Source organism: Thermobia domestica, chromosome 3 (assembly GCF_964235325.1).
Source record: "Thermobia domestica chromosome 3, izTheDome1.hap1.1, whole genome shotgun sequence".
In the NCBI taxonomy this organism is placed as follows: Eukaryota; Metazoa; Arthropoda; class Insecta; order Zygentoma; family Lepismatidae; genus Thermobia; species Thermobia domestica.
This window is the reverse complement of record NC_137456.1, coordinates 124,560,226-124,585,121: the sequence shown is the minus strand read 5'-3', so window position 1 is coordinate 124,585,121 and position 24,896 is coordinate 124,560,226. Positions and strand designations below refer to the sequence as shown.

Sequence of the window (24,896 nt, the reverse complement as noted above, 5' to 3'; positions counted from 1 at the left end):
CAGCACAGAAAATTAATTTTTTTCCATTTCAAAAACCAAACACGCAGTTCTTCGGTTTAGAACTGTCGACAGCAGTACAACGAAAGACAATCTAAATTGTCAGGGTTTATTTATCGAAAATGGTCAACTGTAACTACAAAATAAAACTTGCGATCAGAGTACCATTTTCTGATATCAAACATCCCTCGTATATGGAGGTAAAACAACTCTGATTTTCTCGCCTCGTTTTCGATGCAATGCCATCTGAAATTGCCTTGCATGTATTTAAACGAAATTATTTGATTGTTCTAACATATTTCCTTTTTGATCTTTCTGTTCAGCTTTAAATATTATATTCTACCAGCTTTATTGTTCTCAAATGACAAGGAAACCAGATACTAATGGTGAAAATAAGTTTTTTTTTATTTATCCAGATAATTAGAAGAACAACAGCATAATGACAAATAAAATATCTGTTAAATAAAGATTTGTGTTTATAAATATGTAAGTATATGTCAAATATTATGCATTAACAATCACGTCATTATTCTACTAAGTTTTGTTGTCATTTTTCAATATTGAAGCTCTTCAGTGCTAAATTTTGAAGATGATCTGCCAAATTATTTCTAAGTAAAGAAGGAAGGATAACGCTACGTTTCATAGTAATAGCTAAGGAACATACTGTACCAACTATACACTACCACAAACCTATCTTGCTTTAGCATAAATTGAAAACAACTCAAAAAGACACTAAAATTGAGTGAAGTACCGTTTTTTTTTTTTTTTTTTGTTACAATATACTTTTTACTTAGTATGTAGTACACCTATTGCAATAATTTATGAAAAATTGTTTTTATAACATTACGTAGAATTTCACAGCACTATTACTGGCAGTTCCTGTGTTAACAATAAAGTTGATCGCAATATCCTAATGATTTTTACTATGAAAAAATATACATAATACAAAATTAAAAAATAAAGTGAAAACTGAGAGCTCCACTATAAAAAAGAAATTATGTACAACACATAATGGTCCAGAAAATAACAAGAACTGGTATGCATAACCATGAACAAAATGCACTTTTTCATTCCTTTCAATTTCAATTATGGCCACACCAAGTTAAATTCACAATACATAAATTACGTAGATTGCATACATTCAATAAAAAATACTAGAAGTGTATTGTTTTGACTTATATTTAAAGATTATTACTTTTTGAAATTTTTACAATTGTGAAATAATTTATTTCTCACTTTTATGACGGAATGAGAAGCTTTCGCAAATAATAATAATTATTATTTCTTGATTATGCACAAGACAACACGCCGGTGAACAAAGAGAACGGAAATGAATGCCAATCACTTTATATACATTTTTCTTTTTCTGAAAGCACTACCATCTGCTGCACTGAGTACCTTTTTCTTTCCTTCTTTTAAGACGTCAAATCAGAAATGAGTTCAACAAGAAAAAAACTTGTGCCTACATTCATTATTCTACATCCATTTTCTCTTCCTTGTCTGGGTTTTCTTGCTGACTGCCATCACCTTTCTGATGATCCCCGTGGCCATTCTTCTGTTCCTTACTTGGAGTTGATGGAGGTGGTTCTACTTTCGGCTTTGGCTTATTTAGAATTGGGCTTACCTTATTCTCAAAATTCTGCAAGAAAACAAGACATATTAATCATTACGCATTCTATTTTATTTCTATTTTCTAAATACCGTCGCACTATGATTATTATTCCTAGACAAGATTACTGTTATTTATAGGAACTTGCGTTATTTTTGCTAATGTTCACTTAGCAGAATACCAAACGATCAAACCACTCCTTTGTTAGTATAGGAAAATATAATTAATTTCCTTTTCTTTAAACATGCATCTTCTGATTGTACAGAAATATAGAAGACTAATTGCGTTATTTGAAGAAAGGAACTGGTTTTGTCCAAACTTCTCACGGAACGGACAAAACTTTTGTCATGTATAATTGATTAATTTATCTTGAATACTGAACCGCAGAAAAGGAAAGACTTTCGATGCTGTATTTCTTCCGCCTACATAAAATGTGCTGTCTCTTAATTTTATGTACAGGAACTTACGACACGAATATTTACCTGTTTGTATATTGTCTCAAAGTATACTGTAAAGGTAAAGAACAAGCAATTTTGAGTGTCTATGTTACTCCTGGTTACTTCGATTTGGAATGGGTATGAACTCTACTTTAAAAGACCTGCCTTATAACTTAAGGCTGGTTCGTGATTGCAAGGACTCGCGGTATGTACTTCTTATTGCCCACACAACTTTCAAAGAAGGTAGGATTAAGCCTATCACGCTTGACCGACCCCAGTCTCCTATATAGGTTCTTAGGGCCACTAGGTGTCTACCAGTTATACCTATTTGTCAAAGGAACTTCCCTATCGAGCAAGAAGTAAATCAAAACACCATAGTTGTGTCAAACTGTAGAATTTCTGTTAAATATGTTATGAACTTACGTTTGGTAAACACAAGAAGAAAATGTTACTCAAAATATATAAGGTTTAGAGAGCATACTTCGTAGTTGCAGTTGGCGATCAAAGTAAAACAAGGGCATATCACAAGGTGTATTTTAGTTATTAAAAAAAAAAAAAAATCTCGGAACTGCTTGCAGTATCGATGGTGTGGAAAGAGCAGCGTGATCACACAATGGATTGCTACATCTGTCTGATTAAAAGAGAAGGATACTTTATCAGAAAAATAAAAAGCTATGTTGTGTATTCGGACCTACCTTTCGTAAGAAGGCCAATACCACACTGAAATAGTACATCCGTTCCCGTGAGATAACCAAGACGGAAAGTGATGGTGGCAGTTACAGTGAAATTGGGTGTGATGAAAATGTGATATCTGAGCAAGAAGATCCTTTAACGCAAGAACGTCCTACAACTTTACTCACAATCACCTCGTTAAGATCTGGTTCGTGACCTATCACTCAAACGGAATGCAGAACTACTTGCTTCTCGCTTACAGGAATGATGTCTCCTCTTAGCCGGTATAAGTGTAATTGATCAGACACAAGGAATTACCGTTTAACTTCTCATTTGTTTCTTTTGCATATCTCATCTCCAAAGGTCTTTTTGCCCAGAGATTGTGGGATTAATGACAACTCACTCTTTTACCCTATGACGCATCCAACTGGCGACTATTCACAAATGAATCAAAGGCAAGTCTGAAAGGTATACTTCTGCAGAATGGTAATCTGTTGCCATCGGTGCCTGTTTTGTGTACTCTAGTTTGACCAAAAAGTTCTATGGCATTCTCTATTGTATGCTGAATCTAATCTGAAGAACTCAAGTGGAAAATTTATGGGGCACTGAAAGTGACTGCCATGTTACTGGATATGCAGCACGGATACATCAAATTTGCTCGTCTCTTTTGCAAATGGGACAGTCGTGACAGGCAATCACTTTACATAAAGAAAAAAAAATTAAACAAACTGGACAGAAAAAAACAAACTAAAACCCAGGTTGGCATCTCCTGAAACTGTTCTACCGCTGTTTTACATAAAACTGGAACTTCTTAAAATATGTGAAAGCTATGGATATAGAAGGAAGAGGGTTTCAGTATCTCCATCAAAAGTTTTCTCTCTCGGCAGTTAAACTAAAGGAAGGCATATTTGTGGGGTCCAAATAACTCAAAAATGACTCTCAATTCAAGATTTATCTCACAAATAAAGAACTAATGGTTTGGCTTATTTTGAAACAATTTACATGTAAATTCTTAGGCAAAATTAGGGTGCAAACTATAAACAATTAGGAAAGGACATAATTAATAGATGCACAGATTTAGGACGTGCCATTGAAAATTTAATTTATCGACTCTGATTTAGACTACTTCCTGGACAGATGCAGTGATTCATCAGATGAACAGGAGGAGATGTTTAAAAAGAAAACTATTGAAAAAATTGAAAAGTGGATGTTAAATATATCAGCAGATTACTGCTGGATTTGTTCGTGAGAGTGATACACGTCACAAGCGAAGAAAAAAAAAAAAAAAAAAAAAAAACACGAATACTTCATTTGACGAGGTTCGATTGCACCAAAAATGTTTATTGTTATACATTCTATTCCTTGCAGTAGTTATAAAATTCACATTATGTTTATATTATTTGTAATATAGTTGTCCTTAGTTTTTAAATTGATTTAATGTTCTGTTTGTATTTGCATTCATCTGCTATACAGTAAACAGGTTCCCACTCTCTTTCCCCCCAAAATTTCCAGGACGTTCCCAGGGCAAATCACCAATCTTCCAGGACTTCGACACAGGAAGGTATAGTAGGATTGCAACTGTAGGTTCAAAACTCTCAATAGTGAAATGACGAGTACGCTAGTTTATGCAGTGAATATTAATGGAAGTACAGTATTAATACACAATAATTAAACACACACAGCGGAGCGTAATGTGCTGCTTTTTTGGTGGTCTCCCAATTCCCCTTGTAGCCACCCGATCCACCCACATCCAGCACATGTATTTTCATTCTTTCTACATACATTTTAATCGTATGCCGAACAAATTTACAAACAACAAAAATCTATTTTTCGTACATGGCATCTTCATTGCGTGACACTGTGACAGATATAATTGATGGAAAAAAGGAATTTCCTTTTCTTTCCCTGCAGCTGCTATACATTTTCACTTATCTCTTTCATCTTGCTCTGCACTTGACTTTCTCTTTCAACAGTCTTTATTTTCTCCAGCTCTGTCTTGCATGAAAGACATGATGGAGCATTTCTTTCGTGACGTTGATTGACGTAAGGTCTTTATGGGAAATGTTATCATACACCAATCTCAAACCGACCAATGATTTCTCCTTCATATTTTTAACAAGCACATCTTTATATATGCTGTAGCCTCGTTCGACAGCAGCCTGTCCATGAGAGCAAACCAGAAGCTTCTTTATGATTGACAACAAATCTTTAAATTCTTCCGAACCATCCAACAGTTTCGTGAAAAATAATTCAGCCTCTCAGGGTCAACTTATACCCCAGCAAGTGCATCTTTCCAATGCTCAGTAAATTTTCCACACAAACGAACAACTAACAACATTCTGCGGGTGTAGTCCATTTCTTCTCCAACAGGACTGAAGGACACCACGAAACTTTATAGATGACACACTATCTGGATCTAGGCATGTAAGGTCTCTCACAAACCTATATTTCAGTGGACTCTTCTGTATGACATACAAGAGCAACATGCATAGGAATGTCTGGCATTCAACTCTAAACTGGAGTTTTTCCCTTTCAGTAAATTTCCTCTCTTTGCATGCCCTACGGAGATTTTGCGAAGTTGCAAATCCTAAATCCACACTTGATGCACTCACCATGTTGCTCTCTCATGAGGTGAATTGTGGTAGTTTAGCAGAAGACAATGGCCGAAGAACAGATTTCTACATGACTATTAGTGCCACTTTCATTCCAACTTCATACAACTCTTTAGGTAGGAATGGAACCAGAGGTTTGTCACTTTGGTACCGCTGGAGGAGTGGTAGTTACAAATAATAATAATAATAATAATAATAATAATAATAATAATAATAATAATAATAATAATAATAATAATAATAATAATAATAATAATAACAATAATAATAATAACAATAACAATAATAATAATAATAATAATAATAATAATAATAATAATAATAATAACTCTCACTGCATTAGATTATCAGCACAAGCAACTTTCAAAGACTGGAATGCATCTGACTTTGGTTCAGAACTTTTGCCAGACATGTTCTTATTGTAAGTTTCCACTGATGACCACATTTGCAGAGCTCTTTCAGTTACCACTGCGTCTTCCAATCACCTATGAACATGGAACTTCAATGGAAACTTTTCGTAGCCAGTGACAGAAACAAAATCCTCAGTCTTTAAATATTCGCCACAGGGATGTTAATACTGATTTCAGGTCCACGCCACAAGAAAAGCTCCATGTACAGTGTGCAAACCACAACTTCTAATGTCCAGCAATGCAGGAGTCTTCACCAATGTGACCTTTTAACAGATTCAGCAGTTTCCAGTTAACACGTGGCATATCCACCGACACCTGAATTAATTTGTTCTCTTTTACTTTGAGGGAAGTCTGCAGTAAATCAGTATTTCTGTAAATTTCAAAGAGAGAGATGCATTTTCAAGGACATTTCCAGGATGTTTCCAGGCCAAAATCAATTCAGGGACATTTCCAGGACGAGTGGGAACCCTAAGTAAAGTGTACAAAATATTAAAAGTGCCGTAACTATAAAACGATATATGACAGGAGAAAATAAAACACATATTTGTAATTAATTTGTTGTCCTATACAAGGAATCACGAAAGTTTACCCGTTTTTTTCAACAATGTTATATATAATAAACTACTCATTATAGGGTACTTTGTTTGTAATTAGATTATAGTAAAAATTATAACGCAGGATTCAGTTCTGTAAATAGGAACATTAGTTTCCCAATAATTTATTACTACTACATTAATAATAATTACGCCTATCTGCAATGCATGTTAAAGATGTCACTGCAATAGAAATTTATTATATTTACTGATTACGGAAATGTAAATTCTACATTTATTCTTAAAATATTTTATTTATTAATGCATATCATAGTGAATTACTAGTTCATTACTCAGAGTGCAACATTAACTTTATTGGAAATGTTTGCATATTCTAATTATGGTAGTAGTTAGAATTATATACAAAAGGTCGTCAAAAAACATTACACAATCCATTGTAGCTAGGCAGTGGTAAGAATTACAGAAATTAAATTTTATAGCTAGAAGGATTGGTACAGTTTAACGTCCTATAAGGCGGATGATTAAAATAAATGAATGATGATGGAAGAATAGGTAAAATGAAATACGGGAGGAAACGGAAGTACCAGAGATAACCCGTGGTCACGGTGCTGTCCACCACAAACTCACTTGGCCGAGGATCGAACCAAGCACCAGAGGTAAGTACTCTACCACTGAGCCACCGTGTCCCCCCCAGAAACATCAGTCCTTTCCTATCTACCCTTGCTGTTACAGGTAAGCCTCTATGGATGATCAACGTAATATCCTACTACACCAACGTGCAGTGATCGAACTCTTCTACAAGAAGGTAACTCAGTAACATCGATTCACAGTAACCTAACGCTAGTCTATGACTACAAGACAATGAATCGAAGTAATTGTGTCAGCGGCTTCAGAGTAATGATTGCAGCATTCAGGATCAGTCAGTCAGGTAGATCGTCAACCGTCACAACAGATGAAAACTGACCAGTCATTGATGAATTACCGGTAATCCCAACAGACTGATGCAACACCATGGGCCAGATGACAAACATATGGCTATGACAGAAGGATCTGTACTAGTGCTAATTCAACGACTGAGATACAGAAAAAAATTGAGCTCTCTGGGATACACGGCTCTTGACAAGGGAGACAATGCAAATAAGGAAGAACGTGTGAGATGATCTTCTGGAAAGTTTCTCTGGGAACTGTCAGAATGTTTTCATAGTCAGCACGTGTGATATGACAAAGCTTACCTGTTTGGAAACAGTTTCGAGATGACAACGAGTTCACCGCGAATGTGGAAAAGTCGTGTAAACCTCGAGTTTTATAAATTTGCATATTCGTATCATGGAAACAAAGACGGCTGTAGTGCAGTGAAGCACAATATATATATATATATATATATATATATATATATATATATATATATATATATATATATATATATATATATATATATATATATATATATATATGGACATTTTCCTAGTCTTACCATTATCGATCTACAGCGGGTTGTGTTGATTTTGACTCTTGGTATGATTAAATGTTATTGAAATCTGGGAAGTCAGTACATATTATGTTGTATAAAGACTATCCATCCAAACAGTGGATTCAACTGTGTCATGTGAATTTCGTAATGATGCCGCCCGCATCCTAGTATATAGAGACATGGATATAAGAGAGGTGGACAAAACTCAGATTTATCAATGTCAACAAAAGGCCAGACCCGTAAAAGCAGGTGGTTCGACCGCGTAAACGACTGCATTGGTGGGGTATTCTAGAGCAGACACAGTTAAAGCGTATTAAGACTGGTGTCAAATGAACAAATTACAAACCGTCGGTAAAACTGCAGAGGACGGCGCAAGGTTGACTATCACGGTAGGTGCTGCATTCAACGGCTGGTACGGGCTCACAGGCGCAGCACAGTGAAGTAGCTGAATATCCCATACAATTTAGTCAACTTAAGAACAAATCTCCAGTGACCATATGCATCCATTCGCACACATTTGCCATATTCCAGCCAACGACCCCAATGTCACTTAATCCTTTCCTAATTCGGAATTGCAAAATACTCACCTGGTGCAACAAACATGCGAGATTGACGATAGAAAACTTGAAAAAAGGTCTGCTGAGTCAATTTTTACTGCATTCTGTAGACAGGGGTTTGTGTTTGACGGAAACCTCCATTAGAAACTGGAGAACTCGTGCAGGCCTCTGGAGACGGCGGCTACATAATAACTAGGCTCCCTGGTGGTTGTACACGAACACATGACTGGTTCCATGAGTATGTGTGACACGCCATGGAGGCGCACACCCACTCCCACGACACTTATCTCCATCTTGGTGACCGAATTACAAGCAGCTTGTGTAATTCAGCTTTGTCAGCAAAGGACTCCCGAATCATATCAGTACAATACACGGAAGGCAAAAGAAGAACCTACATGCTATTACGTAGGTGGTCATAACTCAGGTCATCGGTCGGAATATTCAGATATTATGAAATAATTATTATGAATGTGTAAACCGAACACTAGACACTTTCAATTCATACTGATATTTTTAAAAAGTTTCCATAATTTCCAAAGTTATGTTATTAGGATATAATTTCTTTGTGGTGGACAAATCTTATGTGCATGGGGTTCCCATTTCCTCTCATTTTCTTCTTTTCACCATTTCACTCATCTTCATCATCGCAGTCTCTTTTAGCCTACACGGCATAATGGAGACAAACTTAAATCACTTTAATATAATTTCAGAGTAGAGAGGAGCTTTAGCTAAATCATATCATCATATGTAGCTAAATGGAATCAGTTTTAACGCTATCTCACACGAGTGCTTTACTAATTGTTACTAACACCACAATGATAACTGAACTTAAGTATTTGTTCTTTGATCATATTATGCTATAATTAGAGATGCAAAAAAGCCGGCTTTTTTGAATCGATTGTTTTTCGCACATAAAAAGCCGGCTTTTTTTGAAAAAAAAAAAGAGAGAGAGAGAATTTTGGAAATTTTGGCTTTTTTTCATTTTCATGATTTTTCTGTTTAAATAGCTTTCTTATAGTATACTCTAAAGTTAAATAAGATTCCATGACCTAAATGCCGTATTTCGCTCTGGAATTCACCATCATGATGGATTGAGCAAATGGTTTATGAATTAAAGTAAACAAAGTACGTAGTATTTGAGGGCAATTTTAGAAGCTATTTAACTTTATTCTAACTTCTGAATTATCGACATTTTTTCTTCTCTAGATCATTTCTTTTTAGTCATCCGTGTTTCACTTCTTAGAGTTTAGTACTCTAGCTTCTAGCACATAATTAAACTTCTGTTTTTCAATATATCCATCAGAGCGTACGTTTTTTAATATATCTGTCAGAGCGTACTTCCACATTTCCGTTACTGTAGCTGTGCAATGATTTAACAATCTTCCGGACACAACCTTGAATACTATTTGATAAAAATAATCAATATCGGATTTAGAAAAATATTTGGGATGGGTTTTTCTGAATAATGTTTGCTTTTTCTAAAAATTCCTAACTTTTATTTAAGAGGAGCTTAAGTTTATGAGTACAGGCATAACAAATATTTAGTTTCGTTTGTATATTCAGCTATAATCTTCCAGATACAACACTGAAGACCATTTTATACTGATAATCAGTGGCGGATTTAGAAAAGTATTTTGGGAGGGACTTTTCTTATTAATGCTTTTTTTTCTTCTAAAAATTCCTAATTTTTTATTTGAGGACAGCTTGAAGTTTATGAGTAAAGGCAAAACTAATATTTAGTTTGTTTTAGAAATTCCGTAATTTCGGGGTAGAGGCTTCAATCCGAAAGACATCCTCGCCCTAACCCTCTTCGCAAATCTATCACTGCTGGTAATTAGAAATAAAGATTTAAAAACGATTAGAAAGGAAGTCGGCCAGGACTCACAGCACACGCACTACCTCTACATTCACAGATGGAATTAAGAAAAGTTTTTGTCAAAGTGGTCGAATGCGGGGTTGAATCCCGAACTTCACGATAGAAGCGCGAAAGCTAACCACTCACTCATGTTTCTTGTGCAGTTGTGCTTAACTTAAATGTATTATCTCTCTCTTTCTCTATGGCCACAAAAGCTCTCCATTGACTTCTGTCCTTATCCAATTCAATCCAGTTTCTACTCTGTATTCCTATTTCTGCTAGATCCATCTTAATATTGTCCTCCCATCTCGGCCTAGGTTTTCCTAATGGACGTTTCCCGATTGGATTTCCAGTTAAAACTTTGAAAGCGTTCCTACTTTCTTCCATTCTGGCTACACGACCTGCCCACCCGAGCTTCCTCGACTTGATGACTAACGATGTTTGGTAAACCGTATAAATTATGTAGTTCCTCCTTATGAAGTTTCCGCCATTCCTCATTCCCATTCCTCTTGGGTCCAAATATTCGTCTCAGAATTTTATTCTCAAATAATTTTAGTCTGCGTTCTTCCCTCAACGTAAGCGACCATGTTTCACAACCATAAAGCATAACAGGCATGATTATCATTTTACATATTCTAAGCTTTAAATTTCTTGACAGAATTATTTTGACAACGACAAAATATTTTGAACTGAATAATAACAAGAATTTCCTGATTTCAGTCGACATTTAACTTCTTTGTGGGTATGATTTTGGTCTGGTAATACTGATCCAAGATATATGAAAGTTTCCACTGTGTCGAAAGTATTAATTGATATTTTAACGCATTCATAATTTGCCGTATTACGATCCTTGTGAACTTCCTTGTATTTAGATTTCTCTGCATTTACTCATGTCTTTGAAGCGTTTAATAAGACCTCTGCATTTCTTTCGATTGTTCTTCTATCAGATTTACATCATCATCACACACCATAACCTGGTGAATACCATTTAACTCTAGGCCCTGCTTCCTATCTTTGATTTTTCTTATAGCGTACTCCGGAACAAAGCTGAATAATAACGACGATAACACATATCCTTGTTTCAGGCCAATCTCGACGTGGAAGCTCGCATTTTTCTACTCGGACTTTACTTTGGGATTCATTTAAACACTTAGTAAATCTAGCTTTTTCGGTATTCCAAATTCTGTAAGAATGTTGTACAATGTTTCCCTCCTAACCGAGTTGTAAGCCTTTCTAAAATCAATAAACAGTTGATGTACTGGGTAATATATGTCCATTTCTTTTCGAGTATTTGTCGAATGGTAAATATCTGGTCGATTTCGACTAAATCCACACTGATAATCTCCAATAATTTTATCTGTGTATGGGGTCAATCATTAATAGAATGTTAAGAGAAATGCCTCGATAATTATTACAATCAATTTTGTCATCTTTCTTGTGAATTGGAACAGTGATTGATTCTTCTACTCTTTTTAAATGTTTCCATAGTTTTTCTTTTTTGTACAAAAAAAAAAAAAGTTTCGTAACGATATGTCGAATTTTCTTGGTAAAAATTCAGAAACCTTCAGGACTGGGTAAACCGTGATGGTGGTTATATATTCTACAGCCTAGGAAACCATACGCTCAGATGAACCGTCTATTAATCATCTATGAACAGAAAATTAGATACTTTCCCGACTCTGAACAAGCTTAAGGAACAGTCAGTGCCTTACTGAATTTGGAGCTTTACCGATTTTGCAGATCCGAAGCACCTGATAGGTGGTAACAGATTATTACGTATGTAATCAATCAGTGAAAAATTTGTTCGAAATATTCATACAATGTATATGAAAGTTAAAACATAACTGAAACATTTCAAGAATGTACAGAACCACCCGAAACGAAGTTCTTGATGTGCAGATTTCTCTCATGTTTTTCATTTTGCTGAATTTTTCGTTTGTCTTATTTTTGCTGCTGGAAGATTCTACAGTCAAAAACTACGAACTCTAGTCGAATGTGCAATGCTTACATTACTACCACCGGACGTTCAGTGGCGCAGCTGCTACTTTATGCCATTTAAATACTCATTGCTACTACAATTAACCCTAAGTGTTTAACATGAGTTATTCTAGTACTTGTAATACAACATAAATACAAGCATGAATCAATCAGAAAAATAAAGGTTCTGTCATGAATCCATTTTCTGGACATTATATGAGTAACTTATTTAACGAGTGTGTGCACCAAAACAACTAAATTTACTAAAACGAATCAACACGTTTCTTTCTTGAATAATAAGACCACTTACCTGTTTCTCCTGTCTGATGTCTGAGACAAGTACAGGTGGATCTTGCGTGCGAGGTACATTGATAAAAGAGGCCTGCCTCTCATCTAACCAGCGCTGAGTTTCATCAACGGCTTGAGCTACTTTCTGCATTTCTTCTTCTGAAATGTGATTATACCTTTCATCCCCATTGCGATAGAGATCCATTGCTTTCCGTGTGAGCTGGAGAGCAGCACCAATTTCATTCAAGGCTTGAGGTCCGTATTCAAATTCCAGACGTCTTTGTTTAATGGGCTCTCCACGCTCCTGAAATACACAGAAATAGGAAAAGTTACTTAAACGAAAACAAATATGACCAAAGCAATGAACCACATATCTTTAATTTCATTACACATACGGAAAAAGAAAGTATGAGCTGAGCGAAGCGAAGCTCTGTGCATTTTATCCACATTCCACTTCATTCATTTTTTTTTCTTTTTTAACTTGTAAACCAGCAAGTTACCATGAATAGTTACATGTTTATGAATATATAATCTCTAAATTAATGCTGTCGTTAGGACAAGAGCCTCAAAACCTAATTCTACTACAACTGAAATGAGATTGTTAGGTAGACTTACGTTTACCTCAATGTTGCAGTCTCAAATATTACTACTATTTAGTTATCAGGCATTTGAAACTAGTTAATGAGGTGACAAACAATAGGCAACAAGTATGTATCCGCTGATCGCCATAGGCACCGCGATTAGTTATCTGAGTGGCTTGCAAGCTGCATGTACAAAACGAAGGTTTTAGAAGTCGTGCTTGAGAAGTGTTACAAAACGATTGCTCTTATTTATTTATTTTTTCTTCATAATGAATAGTACCGAATCACAAATACAGAGCTCATAGTGGTCTGGTCTCTTGTAAATAGTTGAAAAGTGACCAAAAGTACACGAAAAAGTGACCAAAATCTCATCATGCCCCTTTTTTCCTTTGTCAATTTCTCCATCACCTCTGTCTTTGTTGTTTTGTTTCATCTTTTCTCCTTTATTTCTTCTTTTTGAGCTTCCTCTTTTCTTAGGTTTTCTAAGTATGTTTTGTAGTTATGGTAAGCAAACTTAGCAGATGTAAGAAGTTTATGAGCAAATGGAACCAGTTCTGGTCTATTTCCGAATTTCTTCATCCCAGACATTATATTCAACTTAGCATTGAGAGTTCTCAAAGCCATGAAATATTCAAATTCATCACCTACTCTTAAGAACATACAAGATGCATAACACAAGACGAACATGGTACCCCCCCCCCCACACACACACACTTACACATACACTCAACGTTGTGCGGAGCGTTAACTATAACGAGAGAGAACTGATAGAAGAAACAATAGACACAGAAGAGTTCCCAACCCCACCTTGAGAGCTTAAGCATCCACCAACCATCCACTGTGCTTTAAAAATAATAAAAGCTGAAGTGATAATAAAGCTGACTGTTTCACATGTGGCAGCAAGTACTGAAGCTTTCAGAAGAGTAATGAGTAACACACACACACACACACAAAAAAAAAAAAAAAAAAAAAAAAAAAAAAAAAAAAAAAAAAAAAACACTTTACCTTTCAAAAAAGTAACTTTTAGTGAAAAATTTGAAGAAAAAAAGTACTTTTAGTTGTAACGATAAATATGCACCAACTAGTTAGAAGATGATGATACAATAAAAAAAAAAAAAAAAATCAAAATTGATTTTAATATGTTAATTGGATGATTTTTTGTTCTTACGTTGTCATGACGACGAATAATCAATAAATTATTATTCCAGAACCATCTTAAGGAAGGGACATGCACGTAATCTTTTGAGGTGTAGTTATTTTAGCGATTATATAATAGTTCACGAATCCTCATATAAAGTATGTATGCATAATTAAAAGAGGTATTTTATTTCAATAATTGTGTGCCACATAACTAAAATATGACTGAGGACCGACATATAACAAATTATGCTCTTATATAATGATCAACTCACAAAGAAGTAACTTTCAGTATTAAGCAAACAACAAATAAAAAAAAAATAAAAATAAAATCGGTATGAACCCTGCGAATACCTACTGCCTTACTAGTGTGTATTTGTTGAGTTACAAAATAGGGTAATGGGTTCTATCGAATATATATATATATATATATTTAAATGATGATTAGTAAACGGGAAGATGTTTAGTTTTATTGATAAGAGTATCCGACTGTTGACTTAGGACAGATTGCTTTTTCTTTTCTTTTTTTAAATGTGTGTGTAACAATGTAATGAAACAAATACATAATATTACTGCTGTATTTTTGAGTTTGCTCTGGTGTGCTATTTCACCCGACGACACGGAAAACTTACAAAGAACACAAAAATAAAAATTTCAATATGTGAAACTGGCGACAAAGGTGAACTGATTAACTACAAACAAATCTGAAATAACATTTTTCTTTAAGTATGGTTGCAAAGTATGATTGACATTCTACTTTAAAAAAAAAAAGTATCATGAGTTACTTAAATCAAACCACCACAATAAAAGAACTCGCGATCGCAGTAAAACAACTTCATTATGATGTCCTTAAAACATATGAATCAATGAAAAACCGATTATAATTTCGAGGGAAAGGTGTGAAGACTTATTGTAAATTGATTTAGCACTGCACAATTCAGTCTCACAGTACTGTTTCTGCAGTGGCAACTTCACAAAACACACAAAAATGGTACATTATATATATATAGTAAGGATCCCCACCCTGAGGTACGAGCATATGTTATTCAAACAATACGTGTTATTGTTTATATGCATCAGAGCAGCAGATGATACACAAAACCAGAAAGACACGAAGAACAGCACGACGGGACCCGAAGAAGAACGAGCCACTCAGAAATGGCCTATAAAAGTGGAACCAAAGAAGATAGAGGCATCAGTTGACAACTGATCGCTAACCCATACCTGCTCCGGAGGTTGCCTTGGACGAAGGAGAACTACCCTGCCTAAAATCCATAGAAGCTACCTTGAGCGAAGGAGATTTCTAACCACAAACAGAACCTCACGAAGCTGCCACGAGCTAAGAAGGTTACCAAAGGAGTATATCCTGAAGTCGCTGCAAGACGCCCTGGAGGCTGCTATGAGCTAAAGGAGTTCCCGTATAAAAAATTTCCTTCTTTCACCTCTCTGGTCATAAGGAAGATTTAAGATATTTACTTTGCAGACACAAAGATTATTTTGTATAAAACATTTCCTTCTTTCACCTCTCTGGTCATAAGGAAGATTTAAGATATTTACTTTGCAGACACAAAGATTATTTTGTAACATTTTGTAAAATAAACTAGGTGAAAGGCTAGAATTCCGGACTGTTATTGTCTCTACCCGATATATATACATGCATGCGCGCTATTAGAGTGATTAGTTCAGTCTGACGTTATAGTCTGCCAGGTACGCATTGCAACCGCAGTCACATTCACGCAAGTGCATGAAAACTCCACTTACCTTTATTCAAATTAGTTTTTTGTCGACGCCGCACAACTTTCACCTCTGTCACACAGCTGGGTAATGGTATAATGGAGTTTTGAATTGCAATATGTTTGTGTCACTAAACGTTAAATGTCAGTAATATCGCTGAAAAATACCTCCTTCCGAATACAATTACATTTTGAAAAAATTAAATTGACGAAGCCAAATCAAACGAATATTGAGGACGTTCTAATACATAGATCCCATTCGAAACTAAACGCTGTTTCACAGGCATTAACACAGTGTGAGTGCATATAAGCAACATTACTGTAGATTACGAAAGAAGAAAAAGATCACCTCTACCGATAAAACTACTAGATTTAGGATTGCTACTAAGATATAGCCCGTCTGGATTTTTCAAAAACAAGTAACTTACGTTAGACTGCATCGTAGGGTTATGAAGTAACTATAGTGTGTACACAAAATTGCTCGAGCAGTCAGAAAATAGACTTGACGAAAATTCACCACCAATGAACTCTCTCTTCTGCATTTTCAAAAGAAAAACAGTTTATACACCGAAGGATTATTAATGAAATGTTTATTGAGAAGAATGGATAAATTTCCGGGAACAGTTTTTAGAAAACAGTTTCAAAACAAAAGACTTACCTTTACCAGTAAACTATCACTTCACAATTTTTCTGCGAGGAACGAATGGTGCCATATCATATAAGATATTTAGTTGTAAAATATAAACAAAACCGGTTACAACTGTTTAAGAATATAGTAATTTTCATAACTTAACCCTCTACCATATATCTTTCCCATAAAGACCCTAAATTTAAAATCAGATACCGACATATTGAACTGTGTGGTCCTCTAGTTTCTGCACAAGTCAAAAATGGGCATCAATACATATTTATGTATTTATTTTCATAAATACAGATTTATTTTAAAACTGACTTTACTTAAAAAATAACCCTCGTGTATATATAACAATTTAAGACAAAACTTACTCATGATACGTTTAGCCATACCCTTACGTTTAGCCCATTCTTCATTGATATTGATGACATTGTCACTATCAAAATTAGAAACTTCAATGGAATTGAAAGTTTCATGACGTTACATTACTGAAAACTTGGTGTTTGGATGCCATGTTTCGTTCAAATCTGCTGAATTTCGATTAATTACTGCAAATGAAGTATAATGAATTCTGAAATAACTAACACCAAATGTTTAAGTTCTCGTTTTATGAATTGAAGTTGTTCGTGTGCTCAGTACCCAGTGCTGCAGTCGCATAAAAATAGTGACTGTTCAACAACAAGTCGTTCACCGGATATCACTCCGCTGGACTCTTTCCTTTAGGCTTAGATCAAGGATCGTGCTGTTCCAGTGAATAACATCCCAGTTACGAACCCGAATCCCTGATACGATTGCAGTAATAACAAGAGCACATATTGGAAAGAACACGGCAAGAAGTTGAACAGAGACTAGATATAATTTGTGCTACCAATTGGGCACATGTGGATTGTATTAGTGTGGAAAATAAAATTCATAGGTTTTTCTTGAATTCTCTGAAATTTCATTGCTCTGTCATTCATACTTTTCTACGAATAATTGAAATTAGGGAATCTGAACGTAATATATATATATATACTATGTGATCAAAAGTATCCGGCTGAAAATGACTTACAAGTTCATGGCATGGCGCCTTCCATCGGTACTGCTGGAATTCAATATGGCGTTGGCCCACCCTTAGCCTTGATGACAACTTCCACTCTCGCAGGCATTAATTCTCAATTAGTGCTGGAAGGTTTCTTGGGGAATGGCAGCACATTCTTCACGGAGTGCTGAACTGGGGAGAGGTATCGATGTAGGTCGGTGAGGCCTGGCACGAAGTCGGCGTTCCAAAACATCACAAAGGTGTTCTATAGGATTCAAGTCACGACTCTGTGCAGGCCAGTCCATTACAGGGGTGTTATGGTCGTATAACCAATCCGCCACAGCCCGTGCAGTATGAACAGGTGCTCGATCGTGCTGAAAGATGCAATCGCCATCCCCGAATTGCTCTTCAACAGAGGAAAGCAAGAAGGTGCTTAAAACATCAATGTAGGCCTGCGCTGTGAGAGTGCCATGCAAAACAAGGGGTGCAAGCTCCCTCCGCGAAAAACACGACCACACCATAACACCACCACCACCGAATTTTACTGTTGGTACTACACACGCTGACAGATGGCATTCACCGGGCATCGCCATACCCACACCTTGCCATCGGATCGCCACATTGTGTACCGTGATTCGTCACTCCACACAACGTTTTTCCACTGTTCAATCATCCAATGTTTACGCTCCTTACACCAAGTGAGGTGTCGTTTGGTATTTACCTGTGTGATGTGTGGCTTATGAGCACCCGCTCGACCATGAAATCCAAGTTTTGTCACCTCAAGCCTAACTGTCATAGTACTTGGAGTGGATCCTGATGCAGTTTGGAATTCCTGTGTGATGGTCTGGATAGATGTCTGCCTATTACACTTTACGACCCTCTTCAACCGTCGGCGGTCTCTGTCAGTCAACAGACGAGGACGGCCGTACGTTGTACGTGTCCCTTCACGTTTGCACTTCACTATAACATCAGACACAGTGGACCTAGGGATGTTTAGGAGTGTGGAAATCTCGCAGACAGACTTCTGACACAAGTGACACCCAATCACCTGACCACGTTCGAAGTCCGTGAGTTCCGCGGAGCGCCCCATTCTGCTTTCTCACTGTGTCTAATGACTACTGAGGTCGCTGATAATGAGTACCTGGTAGTAGGTGGCAGCACAATGCACCTAATATGAAAAACTTGTGTTTTTGGGGATGTCCGGTAATTTTGATAACATAGTATATATATATATATATATATATATATATATATATATATATATATATATATATATATATATATATATATACACGAGAGTTATTTCCAAAGTACGGTACTTTTTACAACAAAACCGAAATGAGTACACATTGTGTAAGAAACATCTATTTTCTAAATTTACATACAATTAATTCTCTATTTTTGTAACTCACTTTGCCGTCTCTGACAATAGCCAATTATTCACACTTGTTTCAACTTCATCAGTGTTGAAGTGCTTGCCGCTCAGGAAGGTCTTCAAATGGCAAACTGGTAGTCGCTATGCTCTACGTCTGGACTATATGGCGCTATAATACCTCCCATCACGATTCCTTATGGACTTTTCCCGTTTTTTTTTTTTAACCATGTAACCCATTCACGCACTTTTACTGTCACTTATTACATTATCAATATACATCTAATTTCTGGCGAGCCGTCATATTCTTGCTGTCAGGAACCACATGACCATACTTTACAGTTGGCGGGCCAGTCATTTTCTTAAATATGTTAACCTTGCACTACGACGCGTACAGACTGGCACCATGAATGTGAATCAGGTCCGACTATACGCAGAAGATACTGGGAACCTAAACGCACTCAATTCTCAAGGGCATGCGAAATTTCAAACAGACCTTATAAAAATAACCCTTTTAATACTCATGTTATTTTATGAAAATTCTTAAAATATTGGTGTTAAAATTTTAATGCAATAAGCATCAAGAATATATTTTTTCGTATCGCGAAAAGTTTTAGAATATCCTGTTGTATCATTCAGAGCAGTACTGACATAGTAAACAAAGGAGTAGTGATATATGATGAAAGTTCAGTTTAGTTGACTAACGTTGTAAATATAATCAATCATCTCAATTTCGTAACCGCTGACAACCGTTCACGTTCAAAGGCAAAACTATGAAGGCTAAAACTATATCGTCTATTATCTCATTTGTCCTATTTAGAACTTTCATTTTGTTAGAAAAATTCAAAACTCCTCTGATATTAAGACAATCAATAAGCCTTCTACGTTATGCCTTCAAAATGTTAATGCTTTCTTACTCTGACTTCCAGAGCGGCCTCAATTTCACCTCATGCATCAAACAACATTTTCCGTCATTGAAACATTGAACGGCCAAAAAAAGCTGCTCTGCTTCTACTGGGTGTAGTTGCATGCGAAACAACTGAAAAGAAAAAGAGGACTGGAACAGAATGAATAACTCAAAGGGAACAATTAAAGGAAGAATTTGTACATACACACACGGTCTGTCCAAAAAGTTCCGCGACTGATTTTTCTTCCTGGCATACAAACGACGTCAGCGCTGTAGCTACGGTGGGACCTGAACCAACAAATGTAAACAACAGACGTACCTTCGGTCAGTCAGTTGTGAACAGTCAGTGTTAAGTAGTAAACGTGGAAACGTCACAGGGCAAAACTGTTGTTTCACAAAATCGCAAAAGAGCAACGAGTAGTTATTCGATTTCACGTTTTACTCAGGTAAATCCCTACAGAGTCCATAAAAAAGGCTTACGGCGCTAATTGTACAAGTCGTGCACGAGTGTTTTAGTGGTTTGAAGTCTTAAAGGACTGGTGTCGCTCGAGGACGGTAAGTTCGGCCAATGGTAACATCGAGGAAATTCCTAATGTTTTGAAAACTGACTGAAAGTGTTCACACAAAGTTATCGCAGAAGAGCTGAACATCTCTAATGCAGGTTCAGAAAAAAAGTGTGATGCATTTATGTGCAGTTTCTAGCGAAAAAAAAAAAAAAAAAGTGTTAGATTTCAACCATTCTTAATATTCACCCGACTTGGCACAGCCTTTTTTTTTCTACGCACCAAAATCAAATTTCACATCAAAAATCAACGTTACGTCGATGCCAAGGCCCAGTGACACGCGAGTTCAGTAACATATCAGAGAAGAACTTGCAGTTTCATATGAGTATGAACGTTGTGTGTACTATACTCACGTGTCACTGGGCCGTGAAACTATAGAACATCTAAGGCATTGAAACCTTTATTTTAAGTCTTCTCTAGTTGTCAGTAATCCAGTCTCGGAACTTTTTGGATAGGCAGTGTTATATCTTTTCAGTTATTTGCATGCTACTTCGATCATTTGGAATGTATTTTCCGAATACGATAAAATTTCATTAACATTTAATCGCCGTAAGTTCATTATGTTGAGAAACAGTAAGAAACTATCTAGATATGTGATCAATTTTAGATATGTTCACTATCGAAAAAAAAAAAAAAACTCAGGCACGACAGTGGTATTTCGTGAAGTTTCCTTCATTATATTTTAACAACTATGCACAAATTCAGGCACCGTCATATAATTAATCACAGAAATATATTAAAATAGATGTGCCATTGGAGAAGCGACAAAATATTCATGCAATGTAATGATTTTTCTTTTTAGACTTACATACTGTGCTATGTATGAGAAAATATAAGTACTACTACATTCGTTTGTTCGTCTGTAATCAGTTATTAAGAGAAAAACGGAAGAGAGCGAAAAATGGTATTATTGTATGGTTAAGTTCTAAGAATAGTTTCCACTCCCCCCTTTACCCCATAGAGCAAAAGCGTAAATTATTTTCTGGTATGAATTTAGCGTTCCAATAATGAACCAGATGTGACAGATTACATACATTCATCTGGTATACGCAGCCAATCGTTGAAATATAGTGTCCGGAGTTGGCTGAAGGAAGGATATGACCTTAACATCTACAATTTTCTGATGTAGTGGTCATTGGGACGTTGCTCTCAATGAGTATCAGCCAAGATCATATATTACATACAGTACCGTCGAACACCATCACACTCGACAATTCAAGATGTTAGCAGATGCGCTCCCCGCAATAGCGTGTAACAAATATATGAACCATTTGTGTAGGGCAGATTCCAACTGGATCGTCGCTGCATACAGTTTGTACTTATCCACTGCTTCCACGAAAACATTACTAGTGATGACATGCTTTGTGCGCACCAATTTTGCGGCATTTCCGTAGGCCTGCCCTGTTGTATGTTTATAATGCATATTTCGCCGCTAGTATGGCGTAGAGTGTGGCATATTTGGCAACTGGTAACATCGCAAGTTGCACTGAGGCAGTTTCAAGAAAAGCCTATGGATGTTCGTATATCTCATCTTCTATTAAAATTTATTACACACTGGAAAAAAAAAGGCCCAAAAACTTCCCGATTTCTCCTCGTATATTAACATTAGAGTAATTTATTATTACACCCGCAAGTTTTATAATACTTGTAACTAGGTTAGTTTTGTTTCAAAATTTACTATTACTTAAGGTAGGTAAGTTTTGTGATTTAAAGTGCCTGATTAATATGTAAAATGTCAAGATGTAGTACATTTCTATTCAGAAAATGCCTTCAAAAGTGATAAAATATTCCTAAATGGGTTATCTATTCCAATTTCAGTGTTGGTATATGGAAAAATCAACTTAAATTTTCCTTCCATGATTCAGAAAGTCAAGTTCAGTTGAAAACGAACTCCAGTTAAGGGGTGACACGTACTACAAAATAAATATAACTGAGAATATAGTTCGTTGCTTTTACTCAAATTAAGGATAGGATTTATCACAAACTTTTAATATGTCAGCTCTACCAACTGCTATCCGTAATTTAGCTTTCATAGAACTTAAAATTACTACCTTTTCGACAGGATTGGCTGGTTTAAACAAAGGTGGTTTAAACCAGCTGTTTAAAAAAAAAAAAACTGGTTTAAACCAAAAAAAACTGGTTTAAACCAAAAAAACTGGTTTAAACCAAAAAAAGAAAAAAGAAAAATACTTTAATCGTGTGAACTTAATGGTGATATTTCCACATATCAAACCATCCGCACTACGTTTATCTACTTTTCACCTTTTAATCAAGGAGTCCCGTGTTCAATACTCGGTCGAACCACAACCCATCTTTCAAGTGTAAACCAAGCAGCGATTCGAGGTGTTCCTTTAAGCAAAAGTCTTCTTCGTGATAACCTTGGTGTTTCATAATATGTTAAGCCTAAACATACGAAATGAAACCAATTTATATATTTCTACTTGAATGAATGCCTGTTGTTTTATAAAGAAGCCAAGCTTGCCTCTTATTGATAGAAATTGGCAAAATTTATCAACTGCCTACGTAGCTTCCAATATTAACTTGGATTTGACTTTGTTTTAATTTTATTGAATGATATCCATATACCAAATTTGTAATTTAATACCTCAGTTTTAGCCTAGTGACTATGAGATGTTGACCTTAAAATTTTACATACAAGTACATTTAAAGTAATAACAGGATTTTCTCAATGGCTAAGGCGGGAGTTTCCCGATTTATATATAATTCTACTTCTGTAACTATTTATCTTTTTGCTCTTTTGGAATGACTGTGACAATTATATTAACAATACGCCTATGTAAAGATCAGTACAACGTATTTTTATCTGGAGTCCTTCGTGAGTGAGTCGGCAATCACATTTGTGGCCAATTAGTCCCAGTTTCGTGTCCAAATGGACAATTTCTCTTGGAGGTAAGTCGAGAAGCGGTTTGGATTCCGTTTTAAGCTTATGTGACTCCTTCCAGCGTAACCTTGTTGTTGCATAATAACACCAAGGCGAGACAAACTAATTTCTGTTTATATCTAATATAAATACATAGAGTAAATTATTTAAACCAAAAAAACATGGTTTAAACCAAAAAACCGGGTTTTTTGGTTTTTTCAATAAAAAACCATGGTTTTTGCCAACCCTGCTTTTCGACAACTTCACAGTAACGTAATCAGAAACATACAGATTAAATCTGAGTCTATCACTCAACGTAATGTGCAACCATCATGTTGTCAGTGTTGCCACAAACAAATTTCTCTTCCAGAATGAGGTGTATAAGAAATATATTCCTACTATAGAATGTTGAGGCATGAGGTGTAACGGGGAACAAGAAATAGTGGTTACGAAAACTGCGATTTCACAGACACATAAAGCAGGGTTTCCATCGGTGTCGCGATTTTTTTTTTTAAGCAATTCGGAACAATTATTAGTTAATTTAACTTTGGGAACAGACTGCACCAGTCAACATCTTCAGACCAGCAACAATGTTCAATACTACATAGAGTTACTACCTTGTTGAAACTTGTTGGCTTACACTATTATTATTTATATTAATTTCAAAAAATCAAACAAGAGTATCGCGATATCGTGGGCGTTCAGTAATGTATGTCGCTATGTTGTGGCGTTTATTAAAGTAGGTCTCCACTCAAAAACGGTCGGGAACCACTGATACAAAGGATAAACCAGCAATAAAGACAGTAGCTTATTGTGTAGTCGATCAGAGAGAGAGATGTAATATCTTTGGAAAATAAACAATTCTAATAGTAAGACAATAGAACCGCAAGTTTATTTTATTTTATTTTTATTCGCGAGTTTCGTTTATGGAGAAATACTTAATACATGAAGTAACTCTAGAAACAGTTTACAAAGTTTAAATTTTGATATAATATTGTGACAATACTAGATGTTATAATCTACTTAAAATATTCGTTCCGAGAAGGAAGAATAAAATCTCCATTTTCCCCACTATTACAGTCTTTTGTGTGTTTGCATCCCGATACACATTGTTTCCGAATGGATTCAACTCTTATTACAAGAATAATCCTTTGGTCTTCCATTTAATAATTAGCTTCTTTTGCACCCAATTTATCGCACAAAAATGATATACAATTCCTCAGATTAATCAGTACTTTGACTACATAGTGAGAATTACTAACATACATACAGTACGTATGTGATAGCGTATGTCGTCATTCACAAACTGTGCATATGTCCGATCGCTCATTCAGGAGAATATTGCACGAAGATCTGCATTTTCACCCATATAAGCTGCAGATTGTTCAGAAAATTAGGCCTCGCGAGAAACATTTTGCTTAACCATGCGTGATCTCCTTCGCCAAAATCTACAAATGTTGCACACCATCCTGATGTCAGATGAAGCTCATTTCGAGTTATGTGATTCAGCGAATAAACAGAATATGCGTTATTGGAGTGATGTAAACCCGCATGAACTGCACATTAAGCCCTTGCACAGTTCTCGTGTCACAGTGTGGTGTGGAGTTGCTTCCTTTGGGATTATTGGC

The 24,896-nt window shown here is 35.8% G+C and overlaps 1 protein-coding gene across 1 annotated transcript in view; it reads right to left on the bottom strand.

The window, feature by feature from the left end:
• Positions 1-378: 378 nt before the first annotated feature.
• The window catches only part of LOC145680703 (heat shock 70 kDa protein 4L-like), a 119,902-nt gene continuing 95,384 nt past the window's right edge, over positions 379-24,896 (bottom strand). Inside the window, exons 12-13 of the mRNA XM_081751622.1 lie at positions 12,462-12,743; positions 379-1,636 (exon numbers count right to left, since the gene is read on the bottom strand). Coding sequence (XP_081607748.1) covers positions 1,469-1,636; positions 12,462-12,743 — 450 coding nt within the window. The 3' untranslated portion in view covers positions 379-1,468. The remainder of the gene's footprint in view (positions 1,637-12,461; positions 12,744-24,896) is intronic.